Raw genomic sequence first — 12733 nt, forward strand, 5'->3', positions numbered from 1 at the left:
GAATTTGAAGGGGCCTCTTATTATTCATGTCAGTGTTCCGCTGTGTAACGGTCATATATGAAATTCTCTTTTTGGTTGCATATCGGATTGTTAGATGTTGAATGTATTAAGTAAATGCTATTTTCGAGTTTACTACGAGGAGGAAGATAAGTTGTAAATGTGTATTCTGCAAATTTGTATGGATAGATATGTATGGTACATTGGTATTAGACATTGTCGATGTGGCATTCACATTTCCATACCAAACTGGCAGGACCAGATGAGGTCGAGTTGAAGCACCCCAAGAACAAAAAACTAAGTTGGAGGACTAAATTGTAAATGGCTTAAGTTCAGGTGCACCTACAAGTTAGTCCTCGAACTTATCCACCACTTACAATTTAGTCCCCAAATCATCCACCACTTCGAATTAATCAAGTTGTGTTTTCATTTGTCCCCTTTTGGTGATGATTCTTGGTTGAAATTGAGAATAAAATCTATATTTTCAACGTGATATTTACTTTGACATTACTTGGGTGTTAATAAACGCATATGATATGTCAAGAATTATATTTACCTTTGCTGTCATTCGCGGCAAATTATATTTCTTGGTATCTTGTGGACTCCACTTGTGTTTTCTTTTTCAAATAATTAAACACTTTAGCAATTTGTAATCGAAACCCACCTCCTTACTTTTATTTCGATCATGGATTATTACACTAGTAACTACAACATGAACCTAGTTCTTTGTAAACAAATGGCTTGCCATCGAAACTCTTTGTTACTTTCTACACACATCTCTCAATTTTCAGCCGCCGAATCAAAATAATTGAAGAATATCAAAGAACAGAAATTGACAAAAGATGTGTGAGAAATAAAAATTGATGTGTGAATAGCATCACCGAACAATGAATTTGAGCCAAAAAATAAAACCGCGCCACACGCTAGGCTACAGTGATATAAGGCCTATCGAGTTTCAGAATTTCAAAAAAGTAGAGGCCAAGAAGTCGCTGTAAAGCCTTGACAAAGGGATACCTAATATGCTTGTTTCTGCTTGCTGCCAAACAGCTAAAAACACAATTCTTCTTCCGGTTTACCTTTTCAGTTTGAAACCATGTTTGGAGAGCAGGCTAGGAGTGCTCTGGAATCTTTTGATATCTTTCAAAATTCAGTTTGTCTTGTACTTGATTGTTTTATCCAGTCCAAAGGTAAACAAACAGTAGATATAGCCACAGCTACAAGCCTACAACGTAAAGAGAATGTTTGGCTGCTGCTACAAATCCATGCGAGTGCTGTTAAACTCGGTGTTTGTGCACCTGTCCACTCCTTTTCCTGGACCCGCAGAGCACTAGTGTTCCCGGAAAATGCGTCATAAAACAAGGTTCTCACAACAAAATGAAAAGCTTCTTTTAACCGTTTCTTCTTTATTACTAGCGATATTTTTTATTTTATTTTATGTTATACACAGGAAAAGGGCGTGTTCAAACTCAAAATGTTGTAAAGTAATAAGAAGAATAACAACCATAATAATTAATGTAAAAAGCGTTCTTCGGTTGCTACATAATATAGTAAACTAACGTGGCTCACATATGTAGTATAGCTAGCATTATTCACAAATCATACAATATGCGTTTGATTTATTTACATGAGACTTATCTATGAAGAGTCAATAATCATTTGATTTATTAGCATTTATGGCATATTTACCACACGAGATTAGAGTGAGAAGAAACAAAATCGCACTCTTCGCAACGCATTCGAGCATTTATCAGCATTTAGGGCATCAGAAGAGTCCACCTAATACCAGTAATGGAATTTCTAAATCTTTTAGAATTGGATTACTCAGATAAGGAAGTCAAATTCTTACTCTATCTGTATTTCAACTCCTCAATAATTCAATTTTTCGATTACGTATAAGTAAATCAGCTATTTAGTACATGAGGTCGGTATCAATAAAGGGGTAGAAATTAGGAAATTAAACAGTAAAAGTAAAGAGGCTCTTCAGATTAAATTAACTGACAAGACTAGCCATTTTCATGATGGGTAAAGAAAGCAACAGTGTGATACTGTAAGAGAGTCAAACAAGAATTCAAAGTGATATGATCTAAGTTGAGCCTTTCGATATATTCTTGGTTGAAAAAAATTCTGCCTTGTCGACCTAATGCCAAACCCATCTAGAAGCAACAAATTGTCTACCATGTTACATGTACACGGTATCATCATCGGGTGCTTGCGATTTCTCATTTAATCGAAGTACGAGTCAATAAGGCATGATTAATCTATACCTTTAAAGAGAAGAATGAAGTCGTGGATCTAACAGCTACTTCTGCGTTTTTTTACGCAACATGAATTTGTATTGTGGAAAAATCCAACTTAAATCGTGCTTTCAAATAGGTACTTACTTCAGATCAAAGATTAAGAAAAATTGAGAGATTGGAGAAACTCAAACAAAAATAGTTAAGGCTCGTTTGAAGGTGTTTTAAAATGATTTGAGTTCCACAAACATTTGAAGTGCTTTGAGCAAGAAGCATCAATTATGTGCTTCTTCCATGAAGCACTTTAACTGTTTTTTCTAAGGTTCACTTTCAGTTTATTAATGATTGGTTCCAAAAACATTTTCATTTCAAACCACTTTCAGCGGTTTTAAAAGTACTTTCAAACGAGGACTTCGATTGATGATGGTTAGTGATAAGTAAAAATGTTTATAATTTAATTAGTTTGAGATTGCAATGATGCGGGGAAACAATCAATACAATAAAGATGAGCAAAAGGGCACGTTTCTGCCAAAATAACATAAAGCTTTTCATCATGATGCACTATATACTTTCAAGGCTTCTGTTGCAAGAATACGTACTAAAATATGGAAAAAATTGAGAGTAATTTTCGAAGCATGGGAAATTTTGGTCAAAGTAAAAATAAAAATAAAACTTGTAGATTGGTACCGTCCTACAATTTCGTGTGGATTAGAAGAAAAAAGTTTTCTTCATGACTTGTTCATCTTCAACTTTCTAACTTGAACAAAAATTTAGCTTCCTCAAAAGTATCCATTGCTTCCTTTGACACGCATTGAATCCAGTGAATTATCGAATATGTGGACACCAATCAAAGCCTAACAAAAAACAAAGTCGCGTAGACATCTATGAGGCTCACAACTAAACACAAATCTCGTGGGATGCACACACACTTGAACCAAAAACAGATTGCGTGTTCTTCCGTTCATCTGAATATAAACAAGACATAACAAAATTTGAAGGCATATGCAGCGCAATGAGCCACAGTTCTTCAAAACATTGCTCTTGACTCGGCAAATCCTAAGGATCCCTGAAATTTGAACAATGCGGTAACAAAGATGCTGACTAAAAAGATCAAAAGCGGTATCACTTGGCATTTGACATATGTGAACTTTCAGACTACAAAAGTCTTCATATCATTCGTCAACATTAAACAACTTAAAAGACAAAAAACAAAAATGATCAAACAACTTACAAATGGGGAGATCAATTAACAACACATTAACAAATTAACGAATCGCAAGACGTGACGAAGCAAAACCAAGAACAAATAAGAGAGCAACAAATCTGCATCAATGTAAAATTTGCAAGCAAGAAAGCTTACATGCCTTCGTTCTATTCACATAAATCAAATTTATGCAGCAAGCTGTATACCAGCAGCTGCACGAGAATTGCCCCTTACATGAGGCATTGCATCATCTCTCCTTGAACATGTAAATGACTTTTTCCCAAAAGAATGATTTTGCATCAAATCAGGGACTCCTTTCCCATTACCAGGAGTTGATTGATTACTCCTACCAATATATCTTGCACTACCAAATCTAGAAACCAGATTCGCCGATTTTGAACTGGAGTCATCTCCATCTGCGTTACCATGGAACTCTGACTCCCCATCAGTACCTGCCATAAGCTCCATCAGATTGCTGCTAAACCCCAAATCCGAATAAACTGGACGCGAATTCCTCAACGCTTGCCTAGTCAATTTAGCTTCTAGGGCTTCCAAATTCTCTTCTCCAACACCCTCTAGCTTCGAAATCAAATGTGCGTTCCTTGACTCAACCGGGCGCCCCATGGTCTCTACCATTGTACATGGATTATTAAAACCATTCCACGAATGCAGGGGAACCAGTTTACTCAACCCAGAAAGCCAAACCACGACCTCCTTCATCGATGGCCTACGCTCCCTACAAGATCTCACACACTTGGCTGCAATGACAGCTAATTGCTTCCTCACAACAGGGTCTTTAGGAGGTACAATTCGCGGATCATAAACCGTTATCAGCTTCCCTCGCTTTATAAGCGGGATAGCCCAATCAACAATCGAAGGCGGAGAATGCCCAACATCAATAGCCTTCCTACCACTTATAATCTCCAACAACAAAATCCCAAAACTAAAAACATCAGTTTTAGTACTCAAATTGTCAGGGGTCACATAGCAAGGGTCCAAGTACCCCATCGTCCCCGCCGGCGGGGTGGACCGGAGCCTATACTCGTCGAACTGGCAGTATCTCAGAGCCAATCCAAAATCCCCCAACCGGGCATTGTAACTACGATCAATCAAAACATTAGCAGACTTAATATCTCTATGAATTACAGGTGGGTTCGATGAATGTAAAATGTCAATTGCCTTGGCAGTTTGCAAAGCTAATCTAATCCTACGACCCCAATTCGGAGGCCGATTTGTACTCGAATGTAAAACATCGTACAGCGTACCGTTGCTCATGAACTCCACCACCAAAAGCCTTTCTTTCGAATCATTCGAAAACCCCAAAAGATTGACCAGCCTCGGACTCTGAATCTTGGACAAGATCTCGAGCTCGTTGTCGACCTCGTTGGCGGTCTCCGGCCCAGAAGACGAGGTGGGTCGGAGTCTCTGGCTGTGAGCTCTCGAGGGTCTTTTGACGGCAACAAGACGGCCGCGGAGCACAGCTTTGTAGACGTAGCCATGGCTGCCTTTGCCTAAAAGCTTCTGGTCGGAGAAGCCATTGGTGGCGGCGACGAGATCACTGTAGTCGAAGTGTTGGATCTTGATGGGGTTTTCCGGGGTGGCGGTGGCGGTGGTTTTGGAGGATGATGTTTGGGAATTGGCGACGGAGATGGCTGATTGAGCTCTGCAGGAAAGGTACCCCATAAATGTAAAATCGAGATTTCGACTCTGTGTTTTGGTTTTCTGGATGGATTGAATTGGAGAGACGAGAGTTTGGTGTGATGAAACGTACGTGACTTCGATTATATGAAATTTCCAGCACCCAAGTTGGTTGAAAATTGGGTTTTGCTGGCGTCGTGTTCTGCAACTGTTTGCGCGGTGTCGTTATTGTATATAAGCATATTATATTGACCCAAATAAAAGTTGGTTGAAATTTGAGTTTTGTTCATGCCCTAGGCAAATTACTATTTATTAAGGGAATAATTGTCTTTGTTCAATTGATGGAGAGATTTTACAGTGTGACCGGAACATGAGATGGTACATCATATGTTACTGTATAAATGGTGGGATATGTGTTAAAAAGTTAAAAGTTAAAATTTTACACCATTTATATAAATATGTATCACTTGTGTTTCGGTCACAATAAAAAATTTCTCCAATTGATGGGTCAATTCTTGCCAAAATGGGGTGGAGTTGCTCTCGAGCAAGTCTACTCTTACTCAATTGCTACCATATCCACCCCAGTCAAAAAAGTCAGGCAGTTCATGGGCTCAGAATTGCCTGACCAGCCCAGCTGGCGATTTTAGCCGAACTCTTTGCCCGAGTTTGATCTGATGCCAACATGACTTCGGTCATGTGCAAAAAAATTCTACGTCAGACGCGTGCAATACAACGTTCGTGGGTGGCCCGTCATGAGACAAAAAAGCATCGTGAGGCCTACATTGTAGGCTGTCTAAAACGTGGTAGAATCTGGGTTGTTGGATTTCCAACAATCCTCATTACTTCAGCCGTCTTTTTGTTTAAACCAAAAAAAGAAAAGAAAAAAAAAAGGAAAGTGACCATTTTGTCCACATGGCACAATCTGGTACACTTTCTTGAAAATTAAATGAATATAACAATCCATATTAACTTGGTTAAAAAAAATTGAGAAAAAGTACAAGACAACAATTTTAATGTAATTTGGGATAATGATACATGATGTGACAAAATTGATATATATTTTTAAAAATAATGTTAAAATTTAATTTGGTTCGAAAATAATATTAAAATGAAAGGAAAAAAACAGAAAATAGAAAAAAAATTATAAATATTGCCTATAAATATCCAAAAGGCTACAAACAAAAAAAGACGAGAGAGATAGCAAATGGAGGGAGAGATGATCAATTTCTGGAAGGTATGGCTCAAAGTCTACCTGTGTCTATGTCACTGCTAATCTGCTATGCCACTGCTGTGGCACTGCCAAGTTAGTCACCAAAGGGTGCAAAAGCGCGGTGAAATGTTATGACCCAATTCTGAGCACCATTTGTTTACAAGAGAAATGCTCTCCAACGCACATGATTGTCCGCATGAGTTGCACATAACCGATCCCCATCATATTGGCAGTCTAATGATAGTACAATTAATGACGATACAATATCCACATAAAGATACGTTGTCAATACACTATCAATACGGGTTGCAGCCCACACCCACAACCCGCGTGCCCTGGAGAGAATTTTTGTTCTTTACAAATCAGTTTTAAGAAGCTATGAAAGGTCGTTGGATGGAGTGAGTAGATTGGAAGAGACGAGTAAAACATATGACAGCTTTATAGACGTGGAATATGTATATTAACAAAAGAATATATTTGTCAGATTTCTATATCTACATTATCTTCGTTGCAGGTTCATGAATCTGATATAAGAACTTATCATGTCCCAAAGTGAGAACCTGGATGCGAAGAACCGCACGTTTACTGACTTTTTCGATCCATCTCTGAGAAATTCCAAGTCCTTGGCAAGGTTGTTCGGCATACCTTCAGGGGCATCAAGCAAAGGTAATGAAACTGAACCCTGAGTCTCTAGGTTTTTGATCCACCCGCGTAACAAGTAATTCACAACCTGCAGGACAATGACAATTAGTCTTCTAAGAACACAAAACAAGAAAGGAAATCATCAAACAGGAAATCGAAAAATCCAATCGAAAGTGCTCCAACGAAAAGCTGATAGTGAATATGGTTTATGTACATTTTTCTTCGTAGAAAAATCCAACCAATCGACTTTTGCTGAATCTCTCAGAACTTTGATGAATGACATATCTACTTATCTAACAAGAGTTACTCTTGCTGAGCAAGAAACTTACTAACAAAATCACAAATAATATACAAGATTTACTTTCCTATTTTACTGATCTAAATACACAAACTTTTAATGTGTATCCAAATTAAAACATATATAACAGCGATAATATATGCCAACTAAACCTGCAATAGCAAGTATTCAATGCACGAAATAGGATATTTCGGTGCTAATTAGTTAACTGCTTACCTCCGGAACTTCATCATGAGGGCAGTGACCAGCGGGACTGATCTCGTAATATGGAGCTTCAGGCACCTGTTGCTTCACCTGAAGGCCCCAAATAGGTTTCACCCATGGATCTTCTTTTCCATACATAAGACAAATTGGTATGTTGTTCATTTGACATCTACGGAAAAAAAATGTACTGGTGATTTCCTTGCACCAGAAAAACGAAAGCACATACAAAATTGTCTTCATGCATATAAGTTATAACCCTTGTATTGTCTACCTGGCCAAAGCCTCCTTAAAGGATAATTTTCCTTGAGGAGCAAGCATAATCGAGGCCAATGATGCAGCAGCGGCTGGATGCTCTGACGTCTCAAGTATACGGGAAAATACTTTCTCAACGTTTGTTGAATGATCTGCATAAACTTGTTTGAGTACCTCCGCAATACTCTGAGGATCACTTATTTTTTGCCAACTGAAACCAATGAAGCAAATCAAAACAGTTTTATGTACTTTACAACCTAAATCATAAAACATATCCTAAAAAATTATGCCAGCTATAAAAACTTACAGTATTTGTGTGAGCTTTCTCACACTGGCAGGTAAAGGAAATGATCCTGCCGATGGGAATATTTTTGCTAGTCTTGGAGATCTTACAGGATTAGGTAAAAATCCCCAGAAAGGAGTAGCATTCAGCAAGGTAACACCTTTCACCAAATGAGGGTTACATGCGGCAAAATACAAAGCAACAAATCCTCCAAGCGAGTTCCCCACAATATAGACAGGTTCACCGATAACCTGCAAAGAAAAATGGTTGTGTTTATATTGCTCATGAGTAATAGTCCAGGAAGTGATGAAGAAGGCTATTTCTCATATAGTAAAAACTAAAATTAGATGTTATTTCGCTGCAAAAGAGTAGAAGTCATACAAACTCAAGCAAAGGAGCCATGTAAGATGCTCAAATTAGCATAAACAACAATGGAAAGAGAAGAAACGAAATAGACCAAGTTATCAAAAATGCTTCCAAAACTATAACAAACAGAGGTTCCATGAGCTATAGTGTACCTCTTCTATGAAGTAACGAACTTGATCCTGCCATAAGTCAATAGAGTAGACAAGCTCGCTTGCCCATGGTTCGGGTTTTTCTCCAAATCCCCACGCTAAATCTTGCCCGTCTGACGTACCTTCTTCGTTAATACGAGGGGCAGGGTCTTCAAAAGGCAATGACCTACCCTGGCCGAGGAAATCAATTGCCCATACTCTAAAATCACGCCCCAAATCTTTCAGTTGCTTCTCATAGTGAAAAGAGCCAACCCCAAAACCAGGAAGAAACAGCACCGGAGGGGATCCCAAGTTTTCACATCCGGCTTTCTCATAATGCACATTGAATTTGGGCTTCCATTCCCAAAAACAACTACTTATTGGAGCACCAAATTCGCCTTTGGATTCGTCCGGTAGACCAGGAATCGAAACCTTAGTCACGGATTCCCCCGTTTCTGAAACATTTGCATCCGCATCCGCGCCAATTACATAGCCATCCGAGCTTCCACTTGATAAAATCGGACCAACATGCTTGAAGTTTTCTCTTGTGCTCAATGGCCTAAAACCTCCCCGGTATCTTAGTTGCTTCAAGAAAGACCGATCTAAACTGTAACACCTCAAAAGCTCGCTTCTGGGATCAAATTGAACACCACAAACTCCTTTTTTACTAACATCTGGGAGCCCGAATCGACGTAAATTTGAGCTTTTCTCTACTAATTTTCCCCTCAAATTTACAGCATCACAGCATGGTGCAGAACTGTATGAGAGTATTTCCATATCCACAAAATATATTCTACAAACATGAACCAAATCTGATATGAGCAGAATTTCTGATCAATTTTTCAATCATTAACTTAAATTAACACCTAAAAACAGTATAAGATAAATAACTTAATAGAAATTCTCCTTCTTTTTCTCAGTTGGGTTACCTTTGAATTCAGCAGAGAAGTGTCATAACAGTTGCGATGGTTTTCGTGGAATGCTCAGTCAGTCTTCTCCAAGTATTTAGGAGATTCTGCCAAAATCTAGAGAGAGAGAGAGAGGGAGTTGCTTAAACGCTTCTTCTTCCTTCCGAAGACAAGGAAAAAGAAACCAACTTTTAAAATTTTGTGTTGAATAATTGTCCGTTAAACAACAAAACCCCACACCCCTCTACCGACCAAAAAACACAGAGGGAAGTTTAGTACCTTGCGATGAAATTACTTGTACATTTGTTTTATAACCTTCTCCTAAACACGAAGCGTTCAACTAGTTAGTAACTTAATGTGAAGCTAATCATGTATTTGTGCTTGTTCCATAACATTTTTCCATGTTTCAAATCAAAAAATGTTTCAATATCTAATTGTGAAAAAATAATTGACAAACCAAGTGTTGTCAAATACACAATGAAATGTTGACAACAATAATCGAATAGCTCAATGATTTATGATTAAGACTATTTTTCTTAAGTGATTTTGAATGAAGATCTAAAACAAAGAACGGTCAAATTATGGAAATAAATATTATAGACTGCTCACAAACGCATAATTAACTTTATATTAAATTGTTAACTGATTAACGTTTGAGTGTTTTTATCTTCTTAGTAAACTAGTTAGCGGTTCAACAAAGAAAAACGAGATTGGATTTTACAAAAATGGTTTGGGTAGAAAAAAGTAGAAAGAAAAATACAAAGAAAAGAATAAGAAAGAGTAAATTGTAGCAATGGTTACTTAACTTTAACTTAATTGGAGTAATGGTCCTTCAACTAAAAATCTATTGCTATTGGTCTCTTAACTCATCAAAATGTGCAGCTATGGTCCCTCAACTAAAATCTCATTACAATTGGTTCCTCAACTTTAATCCAATTGGAAAAATAGTCCCTTAACTATAACTCAATTCGAGTAATGGTCCCTCAACTTTAACCCAATTCAAGCAATGGTCTCTCAATTTTAACCCAATTGTAGCAATGATCTTTCTAACATAACTCGTTTCAACAAAATTCTGATGAAGTTGATGAAAATGACCATAGCTGCACGTTTTGATGAGTTGAGGGATCTCGACCTCAGTTGTAGCAATAGTCCTTTCAACATAACTTATTTTGACAAAATTTTGACGAAGTTGATGAAAGGGACCACAGTTACACATTTTGATGAGTTGAGGGACCATTGTTCAAATTTGATTAAAATTGAGAAATCATTGCTACAATTTACTCAATAAAAAAAAACTGTGAAAAGGACAAGTGTAGAGAAGACAGTAACATCAATATCATTGGTTCAACCAGATTCTTCAAAAGCTATGTTCCTCTGCAACTGAAATAGATTCCAATACCTACAATCGGATTCCAAGCGCCAATCAATCACGTTTCAGTGGGTCCAATCGCTTTGCACAATCCAAGGGCAATATATCATAGGCTGCCGGTTCGGGTACAGAGCTAGCACGTATTGTGGGTCGCAGCAGAGTGCGCCTAAGCGAGCTATTTCTTTACGCAAATGGATGTATTATTTCCACTTCTTTGTATTGCTTGACACGTTAAACGCACCGCTAAGTTTGAAAAAGACCGATTTGTTGATTTCTCACTCGAATCGAACTTGTGAAGTGTGATAATTTCCTTCTAAATTAATTTTAGTCCATTACCTCTAGATTTTCATAATTAGTCAAAATCATTCATGCAGTTAGATTTTTTTCATTTTTATATAATATTTTATTCATTTTGATCTTATGATATTCATGTAAAAAAATTATAAGCACAAAAACGTCATTTTATACGCAAATTAGCTATTATCTCCATTCATTTACTTTGACTAACTCAACTCAACTTGCCACAACTGACACACCCTGATCTAAATCAGGACATGACTGGCTCGGACCAAGATGTGACAACAACAACCTCCTTTGACGCAACACATGACACATGATATCTCCTGATTTCTTGGGATTGTTTTCTGTTTCATCAATATTTCCTATATCATTAAAACATTCCTTTTATGTATTCATTGTATCATAATTATACTTCTAAATGAAGCAATGTACTCTATATAATTCAATGATAATTCACCTTCTGGATTATCGAGGGATTGAGCCAGTTTAGCTTCTCTTACCTTTGCTATATTTCCTGCAATTGCTGCTGTGCATTATCTTTTAACACAAGCTAACGAAGACACAAACGTAAACCCTAAAAAAACAATATTCTCGAATCCACCAGAATTAGGAGAAAACCAAAAGGTTTATTTGACTAATTCTTGAATCCACATTACAATAAATGCCAAAAGGCTCCACCCTGGAAAGTTCATGGGTATTTGAGGAAGTGAAATGACATAAATCAAACGGAGAACCAGAAGTTTGATCTTATTACAAACATTAAACGTTGTTTCGGAGGCTGAAAACCATCATTTTTTGCGTTAAACATGTTGAGGTCATGGTAACCATGAGTCTTGTTCTTCTTGCAATTCTCTTTAAAACAACGTATTACATGCCCAATTTTGATTCCAGAAGATTTCTTATTGCATTTTCTGTAGTCATCAATTGAATCCAATATTTCCCAGCTTTATTTCTTCTTTTTTAAAATTTGAAACATTTTATTTCTCTATCTTCCTTTGTTGGAATTGACTTATATCTTGTTCTACATTAGACTCCTCTACTTGAAAGAAACTCAACCTCGAATTTATCTTTAAATTGACTCTGACACTAGAAATCACGAAGCTAGATAAGCACATATAATCTTTAACATGAGGAGCTAAAATTTCTTCAAACATGGATGGTATAACCATGTATTCGATTCCATAAATAACATTTGAATATGTAGTTGACTCATCTTGTTGTCCGGGTTCACATGCTTGGTAGTTCCTCGTGTTTGATAATGGCTTATCTTCAATCGCGACATCACTTGGTATTGGGGACTCGATTCATGTGCTTGGTAGTTCATCATGTTTGATAATGGCTAGGTAAATCCATGTGCAAGGTTTAATGTCTAGTCGGATGACCATTATAATAGTTAGACATAAAATATTGCATATGGATTTCGACATGTTTTGGCATGAAAACCATTCATAATGCAGGTACAAGGCCACAAGGCTAAATCAGAGGTATTGATAACTCAAAGGTATTCATAGTTAATGTTTAGTTATTTATATGACAATCATTCAACTGTAATAGACTGCTCGAACAAAGTATAATCGTAAGTTAGCAAGTCAACACTAAACTATAATAATGTTTTCCTATTTTGAATTGGAATTCTAATTAAACACACACTCTATACGAAGAGAGAGAGAGCTTACTTAAGCTTGGAGAATTGCTTACTT

At 37.2% G+C, this 12733-nt stretch overlaps 2 protein-coding genes across 3 annotated transcripts; both read right to left on the bottom strand.

Annotated features, from left to right (window-relative positions):
• Positions 1-3473: 3473 nt before the first annotated feature.
• LOC137735118 (serine/threonine-protein kinase-like protein At3g51990) lies at positions 3474-5283 on the bottom strand. The gene has a single exon (XM_068474494.1). The coding sequence runs from the start codon at positions 5116-5118 to the stop codon at positions 3622-3624; it is 1497 nt and encodes a 498-aa protein (XP_068330595.1). The 5' UTR covers positions 5119-5283; the 3' UTR covers positions 3474-3621.
• A 1421-nt stretch (positions 5284-6704) lies between these two features.
• LOC137735355 (pheophytinase, chloroplastic-like) lies at positions 6705-9538 on the bottom strand. Of its 2 annotated transcripts, none has more exons than XM_068474775.1 (6): positions 9386-9538; positions 8481-9249; positions 7987-8213; positions 7699-7890; positions 7440-7596; positions 6705-7013 (listed from the first exon to the last, which is right to left on the bottom strand). In XM_068474775.1, the coding sequence occupies exons 2-6, from the start codon at positions 9231-9233 to the stop codon at positions 6783-6785; spliced, it is 1560 nt and encodes a 519-aa protein (XP_068330876.1). In that variant the 5' UTR covers positions 9234-9249; positions 9386-9538; the 3' UTR covers positions 6705-6782. The 2 variants fall into 2 exon arrangements, with proteins under 2 accessions (XP_068330876.1, XP_068330877.1); XM_068474776.1 differs by having other exon boundaries at positions 8481-9268.
• Between the last annotated feature and the right edge of the window lie 3195 nt (positions 9539-12733).

This window comes from Pyrus communis, chromosome 5 (genome assembly GCF_963583255.1).
Source record: "Pyrus communis chromosome 5, drPyrComm1.1, whole genome shotgun sequence".
NCBI classification, from domain to species: domain Eukaryota; kingdom Viridiplantae; phylum Streptophyta; class Magnoliopsida; order Rosales; family Rosaceae; genus Pyrus; species Pyrus communis.

Bases quoted from the DNA above. Each gene is read 5' to 3' on its own strand.
- LOC137735118 (XM_068474494.1), bottom strand. From the start codon at position 5,118: ATGGGGTACCTTTCCTGCAGAGCTCAATCAGCCATCTCCGTCGCCAAT.
- LOC137735355 (XM_068474775.1), bottom strand. From the start codon at position 9,233: ATGGAAATACTCTCATACAGTTCTGCACCATGCTGTGATGCTGTAAAT. The intron at 7,891-7,986 runs GTAAGTTTTTAT...CATTGGTTTCAG, and splicing joins AGAAAGCTCACACAAATACT to TTGGCAAAAAATAAGTGATC. The intron at 7,597-7,698 runs GTAGACAATACA...TTTTTTCCGTAG, and splicing joins TTTAAGGAGGCTTTGGCCAG to ATGTCAAATGAACAACATAC.